At 43.2% G+C, this 23,199-nt stretch overlaps 1 protein-coding gene across 1 annotated transcript in view; it reads right to left on the minus strand.

Annotated features, from left to right (window-relative positions):
• The window catches only part of Map2k6 (mitogen-activated protein kinase kinase 6), a 116,379-nt gene extending 105,674 nt beyond the window's left edge, over positions 1–10,705 (minus strand). The window contains exon 1 of the mRNA XM_021176183.3: positions 10,420–10,705. Within this exon, the coding sequence (XP_021031842.2) occupies positions 10,420–10,435 (16 nt within the window). The 5' untranslated portion in view covers positions 10,436–10,705. The remainder of the gene's footprint in view (positions 1–10,419) is intronic.
• Between the last annotated feature and the right edge of the window lie 12,494 nt (positions 10,706–23,199).

The following is a 23,199-nucleotide window of genomic DNA, read 5'->3' on the forward strand; positions in this document are numbered from 1 at the left end:
AATTACCAAACTGACCCAGGCATGCCCAAATCCACGTGCGCCCCTATGGGCTCAGGTCAAATTTTCAATCCGCAGCCATTCCTTTTGTGCATAGGGTTTTGCAAATGGACGTTGGAGGTACAGTTCCAAAGTGGAACAGAGCTCAGGTTCCGGACTCCCGTGGACCTTGACTACAACCTCCTGTAGCTCTGCTACTGTCAGTCTAACCGACATCTGAGTTTTTAACCTCTCTGGCCTCGGTTTGCCCATCTACAAAATGAAATATCACCTCACTGAGCAAGAGGGAGAGTCGATATAATAATTCACAGGCATCGTGGAGCAGCACAGTGTCTGAAACAGAGTGAACTCACAGCAGCGCCCCCTTCTGGACGCCTGGGAACTAGTTCCTTCACTGTATGTCACTTAATCAAGGTAAATTAAAAAAACAAAAAAACAAACAAACAAAAAAAAAACCCTGATTGCGCCCTGCCCAAATGTCTCTGTCCTCCGACATCTTCCACTTTCCTTCGCTCTCAGAACCTTTATGACAACCATGCCTCTTAAGTATACACAGTGCACATGACTTAAGTAACTATATAAACAAAGGGGCACTCAGCATGACCAAGAAGCTGCCATTAAACAAGCTACCGGGGCTAGGGATAACCGGAAGCAAACATTCCAGTGTTTTCAGGAGACCAGAACCTGAAAACTCTCCCTGTAGCATGGAAAATCTTCTAGCGTGGAAGAAGACTTTCATCTTCACACAAAAGAATCTCTGGAACCTCTGGGCCAGGCCATGCTTTGTCAGCAAAGCCAGACAAAGGCGAGAGCATGAGGCTTTGAACGCACTTTCTAACAAACCACGGGATCAAGGAGAGGATGGAGACCACGGGGAGAAAAATGAATGGAGACTTCTCAATGAGAGGAAAGCAAAAGGGGCAAAGCCAACAGGAAGTGCACCGCACAGGGAAGGGCAAAGGACCCTAGACGGAATAAAGGGGATGAGTGACATTTCGGGCGGAAATGAGCAATGACCTAAATTCTCATGGCTAAGAGAAAGGACACTCAGACATTTCCTGTGAGCTGGGCCCAAGAGGTGGCCAGAGGAATGGCAGGCCAGAGTGATCCAAGTTAACAATGTCCCATCAAAGTCGAGGAGGAGTGCAGCCGGAGTCCTGCCGTAACAAGACCCCACTGACGCCACTCACCTGGGTAAAGTTGGAGCAAACATTCTCAGACAAGGAAGGACAAACGGTAAATATTTTCTACTTTGTGGGACACAAATTCTGTTAGAACTACCTACCCCATCCTAGTCCTGGGGAGCCAACACCAGCCACGGAAACTAAGCGATCATAGCTATGAAACTTTCCTTGTGGACACGGAATTTGGATGTTATATCTCTTTCACTCAACATAAAATATCATTTTGTGGTTATTTTGCAGTTGTTGAAAACTGGCAATAAGAACCAAAACATAGGGAGGCAGAGGCAGGCGGATTTCTGAGTTCGAGGCCAGCCTGGTCTACAAAGTAAGTTCCAGGACAGCCAGGGCTACTCAGAGAAACCCTGTCTCGAAAAAAACAAAAAAACAAAAAACAAAACAAAAGAACCAAAATTCTAGTAAAATACAAACATTTATCCCTTCTCCTTCATGTTTGTTTCTTATCTATGTGTCTGTCTGTCTGTCTGTCTGTTATCTATCTTTGAAATTCAGTTTCTATCTATCCGTCTGTCTGTCTGTCTTTGAAATTCAGTTTCACACAGCCAAGGCTAGTCTCTAACTTGCTACTTAGCCAAGGATGACCTTGACCTTCTGACCCACCTGCCTCTGCCTCCTAAGTGATGGAATTACAGGTGGGCACCGCCACGCCCACTTCAGGCAGTGTTGGGGATCAAACTCGGGGCTTCACACATGCTAACCAGGCACTCTTACCAATTGAGCTTCGCGCCCAGCCCAGTCCTCACCCAAGGTAATGTACGTAGAGTTGAAAGAAATTATATATTTCAAGATAACTGGACAAGAAGAGCTTAAAGGTCGTCAGTACACAGAAATGGAGAGAGAGAGAGAGAGAGAGAGAGAGAGAGAGAGAGAGGACAATTATTACTAGAGCTTTTCTCAGCACTCCTTGCATGTATTTATTGAATTATAATACTACACTCTACATGTGAGGTGTCTATTTTAAAAATGTAAATTAGAGCTGGGCTAAAGCCCAGCAGAGCAGGCATCGAGGGCACGAAGCCCTGGATTCGATTTTTGGCACTACCAAAACTGAGCAGGAAATCGGTTTCACTCATAGTGACACGAATGGGGGGAGGGGGGCTGGGGGCGGGTTACAGCATTTCAGAATGCTGTGCATGGTAGGGATCTACTTCTAAGACTGAGCCCAGGAAGCCAGGTGGTGGTGTTGCATGCCTTTAATCCTAGCACTTGGGAGGCAGAGACTTCTGAGTTCGAGGCCAGCCTGGTCTACAGAGTGAGTTCCAGGACAGACAAGGCTACACAGAGAAACCAAAAAAAAAAAAAAAAAAAAAGACTGAGCCCAGGGAGCTTAAGGAGGTAAGAAAGCAAGACACACGACAGGGGAATCTTACAAATGCCCCTTTAAGACTTGACTCCTGAGTAACAAGAGATTGTGATCGACTTCCCAGATTCTCCTCTTCAAAATAGAAAGAGTAGGCATGTTGTCTAGATATCAAACTGCACGGACAAGTTTGGGGACAGAAGACCACAATCCAGGAAGGCGCGCGGGGGGTGGGGGTGGAGTCTGGGTTGGGAGGGGGCAGTGGCCTAGGTGGCGGTCAAGGCGGAAGTAAGGAATCCCAGGATTGACTGGGTGTACTCGCAGATCTGTTTTATTGGAGGGAAGCCTACTGCTAACATTTTTCTCAATTGCCTCTAACTACCCTTCAAAAAAGTCCATAGAGGAGCGGGAAGTGGTGGCGGACGCCTTTAATCCCAGCACTGGGGAGGCAGAGGCAGGCGGATTTCTGAGTTTGAGGCCAGCCTGGTCTACAAAGTGAGTTCCAGGACAGCCAGGGCTATACAGAGAAACCCTGCCTCGGAAACTCCATAGACATAGAAACTAAAAGCAGAGAAAGCCGCGAGGGACTCATTTCTGTCCTACCAACGATGCTCCTTTGGGCCGTTCATCTTGGGTCCCAATGACTAAGCACCTCTACCACTGATCGGCATGTCACTTTTCCCTTTTGTTTTTTGTTTTTTTGGGTTTTTTTTTTGTTGTTGTTGTTGTTTTTTATATATGCTTGTGTATGCGTGTGTTGAATGTGTGTGCGCTACACAAGCGTGACACGTCCGTAAGCCGGCAAGTCCTTACCCAGGCACGTACTCCACGTAGGAGGGGAGGACTATTCGTTGCTCTTCACCTTACTGCCTTGAGACAAGATCTTTCATTCACTGAGCCAGCAGCCATTTCAACTAGGCTCCCCGGCCATGGAGCTCTGAAATTCACCTGCCTCCCTCTACCCAGCGATGCTACGGACCCGGGTACTTAAATCCTGCACAGTTTTGTATGCGGGTGCTGGAGGTTTGAAATGAAACCCTCCTGGTTGTAGAATGAGCACTCTCAACCACTGAGCCATCGCCCCCCCCCCCCACCTCTCCTCAAGTTTTTAAAACAAAAAAGTTAGTAAAGGACCATGCAACTTTTAAACCTGTTTACAGGGTTATCTAGGAAGGACCGGTCTGCAGCCACTATCTTTTTGCTATTTTTGCAACTTCCAAATGACCAAGCAAAGGGATAATGAGACTCCGAATGCAAACAAGGAAGAGTAAAGGCAACTGTGTTTAACAGCTTATTTACTGCAAACCTTTGGAGGGGGCGCGGGGGATCGAGAATGACAACCATCCTTACTGCTGAAGAAATAAATTCAGAAAATATTGGCCGAACACCAATTACTGGTTAACGATAAAACACTGATTACCCGGTTATCGATAAACAAAACCGAACCTTGAAAGAGTTACTGGAAGCACAGACATATGTGAAGTTCACCTACCCAGCAAGATCTCTCCAAGGAGAGAGTCCACAAAAGGCAAACTGTAATTATAGAGCTTAAAGCTCAGAGCCGAACTCGGTAAGCAACTGGCAGTCAGGACGGGAGCATTTGCAAACGCTCTCTTGGCAGAGAACTGGTAAGAAATCCTACCACCATGATTCATGGGTCACCATTTCTTGGGTGAAGAATAATAAGCTCGGATGATTATATCATCAGCCTCCTTCCTCACCCCCCCTCCCCGCCCCCCAGGCTGCTCCCCACAAAGTAAACAAAATGGGAAATGTAAAATACACTAACTTCTGAGGGAGCAGGGAGGAGTTTATTATAAACGTGGATGAACGGTGTTGCTGTGTAGCACAGTGAAAAGAACTTTGAACAAGGAATCCCAAGTCCCCTTTACCTGTGGCTGTAGTATATCAGCAGGGAACGAACTGATTCTAAGGCCTTGGCCCGCTCATTTGCAGAGTGCCAAACCTGTGCTGGGGACTCTTTTCCTATCCTTATGTCTTCTCAGGAAGTCCCAGAATGCATGGTGCGTAGGCTTCCTGAGAGTTAGGTAAGGAATGCATCACACCTGCCTGACAGGTAACTTGGGAGGTCAACAACATTAACTGTAGGCTTAGTTGTTTTAATGCTGTAAATTTCAATCAGCGGTTCCTTGGAATTAGCCTTGTAATTAAAACTGAAACAATTCATTATTTTCTATCAAGGTCCACAAAACAACCAGGTGCTACCTAAAAATTACTTACAAAACTAAAGAAAAGCTATTTTTTTTCCTCAGTGGAGGTAATTAGAACTCCAGACACACCCAAAAATAGATTATTTTTTCAGGCTGGAATTCAAAGTAGACGATTATAATTTCTTTCTGATTTTCATGTGAGTCTGGACAGCAATCGACAGTGTAAACATACTGAGTTTACATTATAAAATATGTGATATGTACACAAGACATTTTGGTCAAAAATAAAATTAGAACTTATCAAGGAGTGAAATTATTTACTTGTATAGAACCGAAGTTCTAACGTATGATTATCCAACCTCTACAGTCTTGGGGTTTTATGGCCTAACTATAAAAATAATTTTATCTTTATGTGAAAATGTTCAAGATATATTTTATGAGGGGGGAAAACAAATGAAACAGAAATGTCAAGAAAAATGAACATTTCCAACTTATTACTTCAAAATATATAAGTAGGAATCAAATATAAATACTATTTATCAACTGGCCAAAAGTAGTTGGCCAGCGCAAAATACACACCATGGGGTGCACAGGTAAGGTGTGTGTGTGTGTGTGTGTGTTCCGCTTTTTGTTTTGTTAATTTCTTTGTTTGTTTGTTTTATTGATATTTTTGTAGTTTGCCCATCCTAAGTTTGGTTTGTTTCTGTTTTTGCTTTCAGAGAGAGAAAGAACATGAAGTTGGATGGTCGGGAGGTAGAGAGTGGCTGGGAGGAGTTGGAGTAGGGGAAGACTATAATTAAAAGATATCATATGAGAAGGTTTTTAATGCAAACTTTAAAAAAAGAAAGAAAGAATGAACGAATTGAGCTGCTGTGCAATAAGCTAATTCCAAGGAATTCCTTGCAATGCTGTTTCTGCCTACAAATAAAATGGCAGTTGTGTGAAAGCCCGTGGAAGACTGAGTGTGTGGCTGTGTTCTTACAAGTCAAAACACTCACAACTGTAACAAAGAGTGAGGTCACTGCGTGTGTGTACCAGTGTGGGAAGACAGCCAAGTGTCACGGGAGAGTTTAAGGAAAATATCCCAAACAGTAAAATAACACATGTAAGACTGTGTGTACAAAGATAGTTATCAAAGGTGAACAGCAATTTATCCCTGAGAAGTTTGAGGTTGTGTGTGTGTGTGTGTGTGTGTGTGTGTGCAATTTTTGAGATAACTCACTATGCAGCTCTGGCAGGCCTAGAACTCACTATGTTGACCAGGGTGTTTTTGAACTCACAGAGATCCACTTGCCTCTGTCTACCTAGTTTCAAGATTTAAAAGGCATGTACCATCAAAGTTAGCTCAAGTTGCGTGCTCTCATCATGAATTTCCTCTTTGGTTTAAACTTTTCAAGTAATATGGACCACTTATATACTAAGGATAGTAAAAGCCTGGTTTTTGAAATAGAGAAAAAGTACTGGGGGATAAAGGAGAAGTCGACATTCACAATCTGCAGTTGACTTCCTGGAATTCAGTCTCTTGCCATCGTTTGCCCGGGAATATGTGGCAATAAGTGTGAAAGAGTCTTGAAGAAAACAGGTATTGAAATTCTACTTGAGCAAATGCAATGGAGCTGGATACTGCAAACATAGAGGTGCATGGATTCAGACACACTTCATAGTACATTGGTGAAATGAAAAGTAGTCTAGTAGGCACTAGTGGGCCACATATCTTGCATTTTTCAAACTCACAGGCACAGACCAAAAGCCTAAAGCATATATGTCACAATGCAATATGCAGGCATTAGTCATTTTTGTTTTCCTTTTCTATTGAATATTCCTATAATAAAGAAGTATTATGCTGGGCAGTGGTGGTGCATGCCTTTAATCCCAGCACTTGGGAGGCAGAGGTAGGCGGATTTCTGAGTTCAAGGCCAGCCTAGTCTACAGAGTGAGTTCCAGGACAGTTAGGGATACAACAGAGAAACCCTGTCTCGAAAAGCCAAAAAGAAAAAGAAGTATTATTTATAAACATTTTAAAGGTTTAAAACTACTCCTTGTAAAATTTTTAGGTTTTAATAGATGAGGGGATGTTGTTAGAAAACAATAATTAATAGTATTAATCTGTGAAAAACTGAGAATCTCAACCCTTGTGTCCAGAAAGTGCATCACCAACACACACACACACACACACACACACACACCATGCTAGAAAGAAGAGAAAGCAACACCAACACAAAGCAAACAGGAGGCCCAAGGTGCCAATTCTGCCTTGGTGTCCTGAGACCAACAGAGTTATAAAACACGCCAGCTCAGATTACAGGCTAAGCATGACAAGTCTGCCTGATACGACCCAACAAAGGCATGTACACTGAATGAGAAATGCACACATCTGGTGCTCCGGGGGAGAGTGAATTACAGACGCAGAGATTAACTCAGGAGGGCTGAGATGGTCCCTGCCATTTTCCATGTCCCTCTGAAGTACGACTTGGAAGCATTTCTTACATGACTTACTTATGACTGCATTCAACTAAAATAAGCTCATATTGTTTCGTGGTTTTTATTTCAAAGTGAATAGAAAAAGAAGCAAGAAAGACTGGCTGCTAAAGGGGTCAAATTTATATATTTTCAGGTAAACCAGGAGATGCTAGAACACCCTCTATTCCTCAGAAGACCATTTTGGCCGATCACAATAGCTTTCTCTCCGGGTAGGGTAGATGACACACTTTTCCTGTGGCTTGCCTTCCTGTAATATGCAGGAATTCCGGCACTCTCTTGGACCCTTCCTGTTAACTTACATTTCAGATTTCCTCAAAAGGCACACTACTGCTTTAATATTTGAAAAAAAAAAAATGTCAGCTCAACCCCAGACAGCTAACACAAACAAACTGAGAAACATACCACCTAAACTTACAACTGTGGAAAGCAGGATCTCTTTTTAAGAAAATTCTTTCTCGGAATCTCACTGTTGGTAAAAGGCTAGGGAGAAGCAGCCCAGTCCTTCCAGCTCCTGGGCAGTCTGTAATTCTTTGCCTCTGCTATGCCTTAAATTAGAGGTCTGTAAAACTGAATTACAGTGATCTGAAAAGTTCGTAAAGGTTCGTGAATTGAACATGCTGTTAAATTATTCATACTGTGAGACTGTACCCACCTCTCTCCGTGCCTCCCATTTCATCTGGCTAAAGTATTAGAAAGAAGTTTGGAACTAAGTAGAAAAAAAAGGGAGGGGGGTGCTTTTGGCTATTTGAAGTCAGCCTTGCTGAGCCAGGCAAAGTCCACATAAAAAAATCCAGGACAAGACCCCTGGCCATTTCTAGAATAACTGCCCACGTCTTTCCACCAATAACTTTCCATTTGGACAAACAAACCCTCATGTTCATACCAGATATAGTTTGCAAGCAAGGTCTGGTAGAAGAAGTTCATCTACATAAATGGAAACTGACATGAAGGACCACCCATCCTTGATTCATGATCAAGAGTGGATATATACCTCCCTGTTAGCTTCCAAAGGAAAAAGAAAAAAACAAACAAAGGCAAAAACAAAAAACAAACATGACCTGCTGAGAAAGTGATTTATCTTACAAGTAAGACCAGAAACTATGGAGAGAGGAAGTTACTTTAGAGCCCAAGGTCCAAATTGGGTGATGGTAAGGTTGGTTGGATCGCAGTACCTATAACCTTCCTCCTGCAGCTTCCTTACAACTCACCAAATAAAAGAATCATTATTGCCTCGAAACTGTGGTAGACCCATTTCTCTTCAATAGCTGGGCTTAAAAAAAGTTTTTATTATAATTCTGTTTACTTATTCTGTATGGAGGGGGTGTGCGTGGTGAACATGTGGAGGTCAAAGGACAACTTGTAGGAGTTTCTTTCCACCATTTGGCTTTGGAGGATGGAATTAAGATAGTCAGCTTGGCAGCAGGCACCTTTACCCATGGGGCCATCTCACTGGCCCAATCTGTGTCACAGAAATGTCCTCACATTCTTACTTTCTCAAACCAGACGCTAATTCTTGGAGAAAAAGACTTCATTTTAAATATTCTCTCGTGTACCCCCAAACTCTATGCACATAACACATACATGCAAATATGCATGTGCATGCACAAATCATTATGCATACGTGTATCCAGACATAAGCATGTTTAGCATACACACATATATTAAGCTGAATTGAATGCATGAGTGCATGTTTACCAAACACAAAGTAACTAGAAGCTATCTCTTTAGTGGACTGACTGTAGCATGGACTATAGCATGGACTGACTCTTGTACTCTCTGATTTCTCTGCTCAAGAGTCTGAGTTTTTCCCAGCTAAGGAATATCCACACCTTAAATAAAAATAAAAAAATTTTAAAAAGACAACTTCTAGGTTCATCTGCACATTTCTGAAACAGGTAAAATATTTCCTCCCCCCCTAACATTAAACACAAAACAAATAAAGAACAACCATAAACAATACTACTTGAAATTCTGAAGAACAATTCCTTTTCTTCCTGGGATCAGATACATCATGTTCATCTGGTAGAATTAAATGGTATCACAACTCCAAACACAGTGTGGCAAAAGCTTAATGGATACTTTCATGTCCCCAGATCTTGCTCTAGAGGTGGCCCCAGTTAACCTAGCATACCTCTTCATTTTGGGGCTTTTCTCAGATGCCATCAGATTTCTCTATGTTAAGGAAGATTGCTCTCAAAACAAGCCATTAAAGGTCTTCCAGGCACCTAAGCATCTCTTCAGGTTCTCCATGCAGGACTTTTTTTTTTTAGTTCCCTCTACAGAACATCAGTAAGTTTGCAAAATACAACCTTACAAAACATTTTTTTAAATTAAGTTTGAAAAAGAAAAAGAAGGCAACCATAGTCCTGAACTTCTGACCTATTACAGAACTTCTGACCAAGTCTACGCAGTTATACACTTACAAGATTTCACTGTAGTTGCCAATGAGACAGTGAAGTCTCAGGTTTGGTCTAATGCTCACAAACACGCTCACCCCCTGAAATCCTCCCCCAGGCGCAAAAGCATCTTCCAAATGGCCAACACATTGAAGTCCTCCCCTCTGCAAGCAACTGATACAAAGTATAAAATCTCGGAAGAGCAAGACTTTTTTTTAATAATAATAATAATACACTGCTCTCCAGACTTCCCCTTTACTTCCCTTAAAAGTCAAAAGTTGCCTAATGTCCACAGCGAAATCAATAAAAATGTAAGCTGAATGCTGCCACCGCAGTGGTGCCTTCCCCCCAAAGAATAGAAGATCACAGAAATTTCCTGCTAGTTTAAGACGAGGTTTGCCTTTCATCTTCACCTCTGAGACTTTTTGAAAGTTTGGATTCCTGTTGCACACAAAATTACTGTGAATATGCGTGCATACTAAAGAAATGTACTATTATATAAAGCATTGCACATTTAGACGCTACCAACCTGCTCTATCTCTCCTGACCGTGCAAAAGGCAAAAAGGCTCGGTAATCCTAGCAAGAGAATGCAAATAATGTCAATGCACAGCTGAACTGCAAGCCCTGCCTTACAGGAACTCTCTGAGTCTGCAAAAAAAAGAAAAAAAGAAAAAGAAAAAGAAAGAAAAGAAAAAAAAAAGAAAAAGAAAGAAAGAAAAAAAAAAGACACACACTAAACAGGAAATGCAACTGAGCTGTGGCAAACCTCAAACTTAAAAATGCAATCGCCGGGCGAAAATTGCATCCATGCATTCATGAATGCATGCATAAGCCTTTGCATTTTTTGCAACTACTGCAAACAGTCTCTTACCTTTCGACTGAGACATTTTCCCCTTTCCTTTGATGGGGGAGGGGAGCACAAAAGACTTTGCCTTGCTTCTCTTCTGTAGCTAGTTTTGCAACAAAGATGCAAGCTGCAGGCGTGCAATCTTCATGCAAGTGGAGTTTCTCTTGACCGATGCAGCTGATGGACTTTCAGGGAGTCAAAGTGGAATTGCACACCTTGCAAAACAGTCTAGAAAGTGATTTTTTCCCCCAGTTGCAACGTTAGGGAAGGCTGTGCTGCAGCTACATGATGGGCCAGGGCTGGCAGCTAAAAGCTCCAAACTTGGAACTGAGTATCTTAGTGCGCAGACGTCCTTCCTGCGAAAGGCGCGAGGCCTGCTGGGTAGTGTAGTTCTCCTGTAGAGTCCACGCGTCTCTGATTTAAGGAAACGTGCTCCTGTAGGTGGCTGAGCTAGATGACTGACTAAGCGCGACAGAGAACTCAGATAAACATCGCACGTACACTCTTTAGTAAGGGAAGGGTGACAAACAGCGCGGTCCATGAAAGGAGGCTTTTTTCTGTTCTAGAAAACCCCCTGAATCAACAGCTTAGAGAGCACAGGGGTAGCGAAGACGCTTTGGCACCCCTAGACTAAGGTCTAATTGGGGGTTCAATGTGTTAATTTTTTTTTTTACCGGCTCAGTATCTGAACTGCTCTGCCTGTAGACCGTTCAACCTGACACCTCATTTCACAACAAACATTTTTCTTGAATGGAGATTTTTGGGGTGATCTGCCTCTTCAGACAAGATACAAAGTTTAATTTAATAAGAAGCGATCCAGGTCAGTTCTTTTCAAGAAAGCAGAAATTCAACGCTGGATAGGGATTAAGGGAGAGAGATTTAGGAAGTTTCTCATTTCTTACACGGTTAGACAGGAAAATTTGTTTCATATATATCAAAGGCCAATTTTAATCAAAATTAAGGTATTTGATTTTTTTTTTTTTTTTTTTTTTTTTTTTGCCTGAGGGCAGGCGGGGATAAAGGAAAAAGTCCCTGGCCTTGAGAAGAAAGGGCTGGTGGTGGGGAACAGTAAACCAACATGAATAAAGTCGACTATCTTGAATGTTTTTCGATACCATCAAGAGATGTTTGTTGGAAGCCCAGAGTTTGCTAGGCATATTCCCGGGCTTTGGATTTTTCCTTTTTCCTGCAGTGCTTGAGGCTAGAGCTGGACTGTGTCTTGGTGGGGGAAAGCCTCTCCCCTTCACTGGGCAGTTGGATATGCAAACCTTCCCTGAAAGAGGTAGAAATCGCAATACCCCCACCCTCACCCCCTACCCCCTCCATTTCGAGGCAGAGAGCTCCAGCTTGGCTTCCATTGCACCTAGTAGAACACTTTCAGGAATGTTCTTTCAGAGCATTCCTGAAAGGAAGGGAGGGAATGGTAGTTTCAGGCATCTGATCTACAGGCAAACCAGTGGGGGAATAAGGGCCACCTGTCCATTCCTGGGACACTGAGAGTACCAGGTTGCCTTGTATACAAGCGTGGTGGTGGTCAGAATATACTGGGTGTGCGGGATTATTACAAGGCTTTAACTGCTTGGCCTTAACTCAGAAACTCGTGGGTGGAGATAAATGGTTTTGAAACCGGGAACTTAATCAAAGCATTGCTTTAAGAATGTAAATTTTCCCTTAGTGATCTAGGTGGGTTGGAACTGGGAGATGCTAGAGATAGGTCAGGTCAATTGTGGAAAGCCACAAGAGCCACTTCGAGAGAAGATTCATGTGTGAGGGCTGCTAATGAAAATGTCTGGAATTGTATTAAGAATTCTAGGAAGCCAGGACCATCTGAGTAATGCCGGAATCAGAGAGAAAGCCACCATGTGTCCTCTCCTCCCCCACTCCGCCTCACCCTTGCCCCCTCCCCACCCCTGTCCCTGCAGTGCTGGAGATTGAATCTAGGGCCTTAGGCATTCCAGGCTTGCAAGCTACCAATAAACCACAGCCCTGGTTTGTTTTTTTTTGTTGTTTTTTTTTTAGGCAGGATCTAGCTGAGTTACTCAGGTTGGCCTTTGAAGCCAGTCTGTTATACAGACAGAGTCTGAATCTGTAATCCTCCTGCCTCTGCCCAATCCCAACACAAGTTAGCAAATCAGCTCTTAAAATAAAAATGCATTCCATTGGGGGAGGAAGGCATAAGTTACATCCACTGACCTTTACTGACATTCTGTTGTTGTTGTTGTTGTTGTTGTTGTTGTTGTTTTTAGTTCTTGAGATCATGCCTTGGCTGGCTGGCTTAGAACTCAGTGTGTAGAATTTACAGTGATTCTCCTGCCTCTGTGCCCCTGACATGCTGGGGATTATCGGCATTTCCCACAATTCCTGGCTCCCTTTACTAATGTTTCGGAAATTTAATCAAGGCGACTTCACATACAGAGGGGGCAGCATCTGCCTGTGAGAGAAGAGCTTTCTGTCCCATGTGTCCAGTTGTAAGGACTTTCTTTTGCCTTCTCTTTTGCCTTCTCAGTCAGGTCTACTCCCTGCTATACCTTTCCACCTTCCTTTTGCATATAGGCAGGCTTAGAGCCTCCTCCTTCATGGGCCTTGAAAGTCTCATTGAACCACCACATACATGTATAGTGACCCATTTCAACACACCCCCATCTTCCTTCTGAAACAATGACAGGAACACCAGTTTTCCTACAGGTCCTGAAACAGCTTCATGCAGACTGGCTTAGCCTGAGCAACCACCTAGAGCTGCCTGTCCATTTGTATTGTCAGCAACTGCCGTAGCTAGCTCCTTAATGAGCCTGCTCCTATTTATAAAGAGAGTTCCGTTCTTTTGTTACAGTTATTTAGTGTGCATACAATTATTCAGTGCGCAGACGTGTGCCTGCACACACTCACACACATTTGTATACATGCCTAACATGGAGCGTATGTGAAGGTCAAGGGAGAGACAACTTAGCAGGAAATCGTTCTCTCCTTCCACCGTGTGGGTCCTGGGAATCAAACTCCGGTCAGCAGGCTGGATGCTAATTGCCTTTACCAGCTGGACCATCTCAGCCACCCTAGAAGAGTTCCAATCTCAGCTGGTGTGGCGCATCCTGCTGCTGCTGCGATTTGGCATGTTCTTTGTCTGAATAAGCGCACAGTCGCTACAGCCTGTAAATGGAGCGCATTCTGCAAATCAATCTGCCACTCACTCTCCACGGAGACAACGTGAGGGGCAACAGGCGCTGAGCATCTGCAGACGCACGCACGTACACAAAGCACCCTTTCACCCTAAGCCAGCCGAACCATAGACTGCAAAATGACAGAGTGGGCCGTTTGTCTTAGAGATCCTGAATTCTGAGCGGGCTGCTGGAAGGACAGGGAATTCAAGCTCCCTGAAAAGGTTTAGAAAGGAGGTTCTTCCCTGGGTGGGAAAGAAGTCTTCCTCCTCCCTTCCCTCCATGCACCGTCAAGAAACTGTTTCCTTGTTCTGCCGGATTGAGGTAGTGTGTGAAAGCAAGAGAAAAACTCCGGTGATTTCTTCACAGGTTCACCGAAGGTTTATCTTGTTATTTTCCCGACTTCAGATCCTTCTAAAACGCAAATCTGACAAGTTCTATTTATATTCAGAGCCAGTACCCCAACTTCTTGGTATAGCGCCATTGGCTGTTCCATGCTGAGCCCTACAGAACTTCCTGGTCATTTCTCACCCCAGGCTGATAGCGTACCCGGGAGAAGGCAGGATTTCTGGTTCTTTTGAATGTACTTGACCCTCTACCCGAAAGACCCTTTCATTAGCTGATGATTCTGATTAGCTGATGGTTCTGATTTGTCCTTGACTACTCTCAAAATGCTCTGTGTATCGAGGGTGTCCCTCCCAGCACCCTCCCTGTGAATTGGGTGCACTGTGGGTGCACTCACCTGTGGATCTTACCCAAGACTCATCTCAGGGCTGACAAGTGTTCCTTTATCTGTGTGTCTCCGCAGGTGGCTCTGATCCTAGAGATCAGAGATTTGACCAACGTCCCTAATTCTCAGTGCCCAGCACAGCACTTAGCACATTTTGCGCTCCAAGACCTTCTGCAGTCCGACATGGAGTAGAGGGGGTAAGGACCTGTAACCTTGGCCAGCCTGGAATAACTAGATTCCAACAATAGAGCTAACACCTCAGGGGAACCCAGAACACCTGGGAAAACACCCTCTCTGTCAGACTGAAAGTGTGAAATTCTTGGAAGGAGGCCCTTGGGTTAGGTCATACTGGTTTCTGAAGCTGTTATTATGAAGTTACAGGTTGGTGAGGGAGGAGGTAGCATGAATGTCAGGAATAATCCCTAGGTCAAGGAAGGTACCTGCTATCACTAGTGTCAATAGCTGTTTGTCAGTTTTGCCTCCTGGGGAGGTTTGGCAATGCCTGCCTTATTGTAATATGGAAGATTGGGAGATGCTGGCTGGCATCTACTAGACAGGACTAAAGAATGCAATCAGCATGCCACAAGACACAGGAAGTCCCACCCTCAGCAGAGAGCTATCTGGTTCAAATGCCTGTGTGTCGAGTATGGGGAATGCTGTTGCGTAGCATGTGATTTCAGTTCTCCCTGTAAGTTAACTAAAACCAGTGAGTTTTGGTAAGATGCAATTATTTGGATGTGAGAGATTTAGATTCTAATCCTGGCCGTAGACATGAGTTGTGTCTGTTGAAGCAGATCCTTTCACCTTTCTGTGATTCTTTGGTTCCCACTGTAAAACATGGAGGGACGGTCAGCCTCTGTCACTTTCAGCATTTCATGGCTCCCAACCCAGTTCACCTGTCTACTGAAGCCACTAAAGATTTCAGAACAACATTTTTTTTTTAAATTAGCTAAACGTCTTTCTATTTGGCAACTAGAAGAGTTCCTGATCTCTTGTTTGGCAAGACAGGGAATAGCCATCCTAATGACACATCTTAAGAGATGAGACAAGAAACGCTCCTATGACATTTTGCAAACTGACCTCCCAGGGAGCAGTCTGTTTCTGAGCAGTTTCGCTTTAGCAGAAGTGTCTGCTAGATATCAGGAGCAAGGGAGAGGACAGTGGTGACATTAAAAGCTGTGAGTAGAGAGGGATCAAAGGTGAAGCGTGATAGGGAGAAGCCCGAGGGGAACTCATTTAGATGGTCGCTTGCCTGTGGACAGAATTTTTTAAGGCTTTTTACAAATTTTTGTGCATCTGTGTTTGTCTATGTGTGGGTAAGTATCCACCAATATGGGTACCTGTGTAGGCCCAAAGATAGTGTCTGGTCCCCAGAAACTGGCGTTACAAGTGATTGTGAGCCAACGAACGTGGATGCCAAAAACAGAACTTGGATCTTTTGGAAGAGCAGCCTTCTTAACCATTGAGCTGTCTCTCCTTCCCCTTGTAATATATGTTTTACTTAAAACATCCTAGTGAATGATAAAACTTGCCTCACCTTTGCTAGCAGTGTCCTCCCCATTTTGGCACAGGTATACCTGCTTAGCCTTATCTCATGCTCGGCAGTCTGATTAATATAATATTCTTTTATGTTGTTTTGGTTTTTTTTGTTTTTCAAGACAGGGTTTCTCTGTATAGCCCTGGCTGTCCTGGAACTCACTTTGTAGACCAGGCTCCCTCGAACTCAGAAATCCACCTGCCTCTGCCTCCCAAGTGCTGGGATTAAAGGCGTGCACCACCACCGCCCAGCAAAAATTAATCAATTTATTTATTATATGTAAGAACACTGTAGCTGTCTTCAGACACACAAGAAGAGGGCGCCAAATCTCATTACAGATGGTTGTAAGCCACTATGTGGTTGTGGGATTTGAACTCAGGACCTTCAGAAGAGCAGGTGGTGCTCTTAACCGCCGAGCCATCTCTCCGGCTATAATATTCTTATTAGGACATGAATTTACATATCACCAGCTCCTCAGAGTTCAGTCTATGGCTCTGACTTATCCTGGTCTCCATTTTGGTGTTCGTTTTCCATGTTCTGCCCTCCATCTGAAGTCATCTCTCCTATAAGGATGTCCTTGATGATGCAATCACTTGATGACGTAATCACTTTATCCTATTTTAAAAGAATCCCCACCATTCAGTTTTAACTCCATTTTAGCTCTTACAAGGCGTCTATCTGGTGAAAGGTAGGTACCCTTACTAATATCTCACAGTAATCGTACTTGCATACAAATCTTACCTTTTTTAAGATTTACTCTTTGTTTACATATGTCAATGTATGTGTGTGCGTGTGTGAGCTTATGTGCACCATATGTGCTCAGAGAATCAGGGAAGCCAGGAGAGGGCATTGGATCCTCTGGAGCTGAAGGTACAAACTATTGTGAGCCACCCATTGTAGGGGCTGGGGAGTAAAGCCATGTCCTCTGCAAGACTATTTAAGTGCTCTTAAACACTGAACCATCTCTGCCAACTCACATTGCTAACCCAGTCCTTTGGGAAGACATCCTGGCTTGACTCTCTTTAACCTTTGACTCTACGCTCAGCTGCAAATGGTCACACGTCCATTGAGTCTCTCCAGGTTGCCCTGGAGACAATATATACTCAGCTTGTACTTGTTCATCCAACGTGCACATGAGTTTACTACCTAGATAATAGACCACTATCTATTAGCTTAAATTGGCCATCCTGTTAAAAGCTAAAGTAATGCTTGCATAGGGATTTGTTAGAAGAAAATTAATTATGATATTTAATTTAAATATTTTAAGACTCCAATAATGACTCTAGTTTCAAATTTCTGTGAGTGAGCTTTCCTTCATAACTGGCTGTGCTTGAAAAATGCTGACTTAGTCCTCATCTGACTGCATTCTCAAGTGAAGTGTGTGTGTGTCTGTGTGTGTGTGTGTGTGTGTGTGTGTGTGAGTGTGATATGAATATTGGATGTTCTCTAGCACCTCAGAAGTCATGTAGAGCTCCAATCAGAGTCCTGGATAGGAATGTTATCCCGAGCTAGTGAACGAGTAGTTATCGTTTCTAGGAAGGTAAAAGTGGAAACTATTCTACTCTGCCATGAAACCCACAAACATTTCAGGGCGCCATCTGTGTGGAATGTTAAAGTGTCAGCAAATAGAAAATACTCCAAATTAATTAAAAACTAACACAGGCCCACAGGGATTTCTTTTTTTTTTTTTTTTCCTGGTTTTTCGAGACAGGGTTTCTCTGTGTAGCCCTGGCTGTCCTGGCACTCACTTTGTAGACCAGGCTGGCCTCGAACTCAGAAATCCACCTGCCTCTGCCTCCTGAGTGCTGGGATTAAAGGCGTGCGCCACCACGCCCGGCTGCCCACAGGGATTTCTAATTCTGTTCAAGAGAAGAAATTGGAATAAAAACTTCTGCAATATGTTTGTTCCATTTCCTCTACTTAATGCCTGATATATCTCTCTTTTCATATGGAAATACATGCACACACGTTTTGCCTATGCCCTGGACAGCTCTCCATCTGACCCTACCTGCTCTTGGGGGTTGGGGGCGAGTTGGCACAGAGTCAGTGACACAGACTCAGGGAGCAGGTGAGAAACACAGCAGCAAGCTCCCCTGAGCATGGCTGCAAGCTCCTTTAATACCCTCCACGCGTGCCCCCATTGGTCCCAAGAAAGCATCTCTTCTACACAGCAGTTCCTGATTGGCTGGCATTGTTTGCACCAGCAGTCCTTGCTCTCTCAGGCCATCCTCAATTAGGTCCTTCTGCAGGAGATGCTTTTGTAGCTGCATGACCCTCTGGCATTTACATAGAGACAGCCCTATGTGTTCCTACTACACACATGTACATATATATTAGACACATGTATGTCTTAGGGTTTCCCTTGCTGTGAACAGACACCATGACTTAAGCAACTCTTATATAGGACCCATTGACTTGGGGCTGGCTTATAGTTTCAAAAGTTCAATCCATTATTATCATGGTGGGAAGCATGACATCATGCAGGCAGACGTGGCCCTGGAGGAGCAGAGAGAGAGCTGTACATCTTGATCTGAAGGGAGTCAGAAGACTCTCTTCCACCCTGGGCAGAGCTTAAGCATAGAACCTAAAAGCCCACCCCCACAGTGACACACTTCCTCCAACAAGGTCATACACTGTATATATTAATGTATATATCTGCATAACTTTCTCTCTGATACAGTACTGGTAGATAGCAGTCTCCTTCAAGATAAAACATTCCATCTTGGAGGGAAGCTTGTTAAGATGTAAGATATTCTACAAGTCGGGTGGGAGTGAAGGGGAGGATGTGAACCATTCAGTCTTTTAGAGAAGCTTATTAAGACTTTAGAATACTAAAGAGAAGTGAAACATTCCAACCTTCAGGGAGGCTCCTTAAGTTTAGGAAGCAAACAACTCAAAAGTTCCAGGAAGTCCCTGAAACTGATCAAACTCACCAGTACCCTCCTTCCCCAAGCAAATATTAGTGTTAAAGAAAACTGGGAGACTCTCAGAGTGGCCAAGCTGTCTGGGAGACATACTGTCCAACCTGTCAAGCTTCCAAAAGTGTGAAATAAGCTCCAGGTTTCTATTTTCCATGTTGAGGTGGACTTTCAGTGGTTCTGCTGGCTTTGAGTAATTTCTACTCTTATAAACAACACCTCAGCCATACTCCTGTGAATAACTCAAATAAAACTCACTTGGTTTACCAACTTGGACTTTGGTGATATTCTTATTGTAGTTCTGTCCTTGGCTCCCCTATGTAAGTGAGTCCAATGTTTGTTTACTTTTCCATAGGAAATAGTATCAAGACAACCCCTGAGATTTGATAACTAGCCAATGTATCAGAATGAGTATGAACACACACACAGACACACACAGACACACACAGACACATACACGCACACACACACACACACACACACACACACACAAAGCTGACATCTTTTTATCTAAGGGACCAAAAAATATATATATTGATGTATTATAACCAATGTATTATATCCTGCCCTTTAAACTATTAATACTAAGACTTTGACTAAGGTCTATACTTTGGAGAGACAGAGTAAGGAAGCAGATGAAGCAGGGCCCTTGGCGAGGATGTCTTAAGTCTTCCAGGTACTGTGGATAGCATCTCTGTACGAAGGGCACTAAAGTGCATTGCCCCCAAACCCTAGTTTACCATCCCCTCATGAGGTTGCTTTTACTCTTTCCAAAAATAGATGCTTATGAACCACCATGTGGATCCGGGAAACCGAACCTGAGTCCTTTACAAGTTCACCCAGGACTCTTAACCGTTGAGCCGTTACTCCAGCCCCATTGGGTAACTTTTGATATGAGCTCAAAAATGTACCTTCTTTAAAAGAGGGGGGAAATGGTAGCCTGTTGAGCCATTTTATTATAGTTTAATGGTACAACTTCATGTCGTGACCACGTAAGACCATACAAGGTCTGTGTCTTTCCTTTACACTCTGTGCCTTGGACAAGACACTGTGACAACTCAGTAAATACTGTAGTTTTTTCAGGATGAGTCAGGAATTCTGATATAGGACATAGTGTCATGCCCTTCAAGCCTCCTTGGTCTGTTTACGTTGATATTAATAGATGGTTCTGGGCTCCATTCATAGACACGAACTATTCCGGTCATGCTGACCTGATGGACTTTGTTAAAAAAAAAAAAAAACCAAAAAACAAAACTATTAAGTATTCTGGGAAATTTCTTCGGTAGATGACATATTAAAGATATAGAAAAAGGTATAAATGTCCACAGAAAGTTAAGCTATTTGTAGTACAGTTGTACAGAAATAGCATGACAAATTTTTCATAAAATCACTTCCTTTGGGTTAATATCCAAAGGGTATATTTTATAATTGACAGTGTATAATTATGCCAGGAAAGCTAAAAATGTTACTGATTCTTTTTTAATTTTACTATCCTTTTTTAAAGATTTATTTTATATTTCTGAGTGTTTTCACTAAGGGTATGTATGTGCACCACGTGTGTGCATGATGCCTACAGAAGTAGGTATGTGCACCTTAGTGAAGATTCCCTCAGAGGTCAGAAGCATCATTCACGCCCTAGGGCTGAGGTTGCAGGCAGTTATGAGTTGCCTGATCTGGGTGCTGGAAACCAAACCATGGTCCTCTGGAAAAGCAGCCAATTCTCTTAACCTCTGAGCCATCTCTCCAGCCCCTCTGCATTTCTTTAAGATACATCAATTAATGGTTTTATTTCTAGACCAAAATTAAAAAAAAATAATGAATGCAGTTTATCTTAAGTAATATATTTCAGGAGCTGAAGAGATGGCTCAGTGGTTAAGAGCACTGACTTTTCTTTTAGAGGTCCTGAGTTCAATTCCAAGCAACCACATCTTGGCTCACAACCATCTGTAATGGGATCTGATGCCCTCTCCTGGTGTGTCTGAAGACAGCTACAATGTACTCATAAATAAAATAAGTAAAAAAAAAAAGAAAGAAAAGAAAGGAAAAATATATTTCATAACTGAGTAGTTTATAGATATCATATAAATATAAAGTATTTCTAAGGTACTATTTGAAAATGTAAAAACCTCCTATTAAAGTGGTCTTCATATCATCTATAAAAGTCAGGCTGGAGAGATGGCTCAGCAGTTAAGAGAATTGACTGCTCTTCCAGAGGGCCTCAGTTCAATTCCCAGCAACCGCATGGTGGCTCACAACCATCTGTAATGGGATCCCATGCCCTCTTCTGGTGTGTCTGAAGACAGCTACAGTGTACTCATATACATTAAATAAACAAACAAACGAATGAATGAATAAAAACAGGTCAACTAAGGTCAATAGCGTGACCTAAATATAAGCAGTATATGGAGCAAGACTGCAGGCTGTATTCCATTCAGTGTTCTTCAGGAGTCCATCTTGAAGCCTCTTTCCAGTCCTCTTACTAGAACTTTTGGAGCAATACAAACCACAAAGGTCAAGTAGACTGTTCTGCTCATCTCTGTATCTCTAGCTGCCTGCTGTCTTGGTCAGTACTGTGGGAGTCAAACCGAGTCTGATTTTAGCTTGGTAGAGTGAAGGAGCTGTTCAAATTTGCTTTGCTTTAATTTTAGTTTTTTGAGACACGATTTGTCTCTGTGTATGTATCCCTGGCTATCCTGGAATTCACAGAGATCCACGGCCCCACGGCCCCATGGCCCCACGGCCCCACACCAGCGCTGAGATTAAAGGTGTGCACCACCAGTTACCAACTTCATGTCACAATTTTTTTTTTAAAATGTATGTGATTGAGTCCACTATAGCTGTCTTCAGACACACCAGAAGAGGGCATCAGATCCCATTTAAAGATGGCTGTGAGCCACCATGTGGTTGCTAGGAATTGAACTCAGGACCTCTCCCCAACCCCTCATGCCACGACTTTAAGTGACTTTTATATGAGGATGACCTTGAGCCAATAATAAGGTAAAATGGCAAATCATGACTGACTAGTCTCTTTTCTATGGAAGTGTTTTCAGAAAAACAAAGGCTTTGAAAACAGGACGAAAATAATATCAAACCGGATGATACCAAAATATTAATATACTTTCCAGTTCAGACGCAAACCTCGCTCAGGTTCAAGCATTTACATAATCAATAGACATAGACTTTGTATTTGTAGATTTATTTTGTTTTTAATGTTGTTTATGCCTCTCTCTCTCTCTCTCTCCCTCCCTCCTCTCTCTCCCTCTCTCTCTCCTCTCTCTCTCTCTCTCTCTCTCTCTCTCTCTCTCTCTGTGCGTATGTGTATGTGTATGTGTCAAGTGTGCACAAATGAATTCTGTTGTCCAAGAAGGCCAGAGAGGGAGAATTAGATTCCTCTGGACCTAGAGCTCTAGGCTATTGTGAACCATGCAATCTGAGTGCTGGAAATTTAACTCTGGTCTTTTGCACGAGCAGTGCGCAACTTTAATTCCTGAGTTATCTCTCTGGCCCCAATGTGGATTTGTTTTCAAATGGCACCAGTGACTTTAAAAGATGAAATTTGTTGGCTGATCATAATGCTTAAGTGGCGGTGTGTATATATAATATGTTTGGGGGAGGGGTATATTCAAGCCCATTTTTAGTTAGTTTTAACGGTGTGTGCATGTCATGGTAGTTAAACAGTAGACAAGCGCACATGAGTGCAAGTGTCCTTGGAGGCCGAAGGCGTCGGATCCTCCCATATCTGAGACTGCAGACAGTTGTGAGCTGCCTGACATGGTTGCTGAGAACCAAACCCTGGACCTCTTCAAGAGCAGTGCTGTGTGCTCTGAACCACAGAGCCTTCTCTCCACCCACAAGCCCATTTTAAAAATAAAGAGTTGCTGGGCATGGTGGCACACGCCTTTGATCCCAGCACTTGGGAGGCAGAGGCAGGTGAATTTCTGAGTTCGAGGCCAGCCTGGTCTACAGAGTGAGTTCCAGGACAGCCAGGACTACACAGAGAAACTCTGTCTCGAAAAACCAAAATAATAATAATAATAATAATAAATAAAAATTTAAAAAAGAGTTAACATTTGTTGCATAAAAAATTATTCTGATGTCTTCTGGGTATTTTTTTTCTTCCCTCAGATATCCAATTTTAAATGAGAAGGTGTCTCAGTTAGGGTATAACTGCTGTGAACAGACACCATGACCAAGGCAAGTCTTATAAAAACAACATTTAGTTGGGGCTGGCTTACAGGTTCAGAGACTCAGTCCAGTATCATCAAGGCAGGAACATGGAAGCATCCAAGCAGGCATGGTGCAGGAAGAGCTGAGAGTTCTACATCTTCATCTGAAGGCTGCTGGTGGAAGACTGGCTTCCAGGCTGCTAGGATGAGGGTCTTAAAGCCCACACCCACAGTGACACACCTACTCCAACAGGGCCACACCTTCTAATAGTGCCACTCCCTGGGCCAAGCATATACAAAC

The sequence above is a fragment of the Mus caroli genome, unplaced genomic scaffold (assembly GCF_978045245.1).
Source record: "Mus caroli unplaced genomic scaffold, Mus_caroli_1 scaffold_13, whole genome shotgun sequence".
NCBI classification, from domain to species: domain Eukaryota; kingdom Metazoa; phylum Chordata; class Mammalia; order Rodentia; family Muridae; genus Mus; species Mus caroli.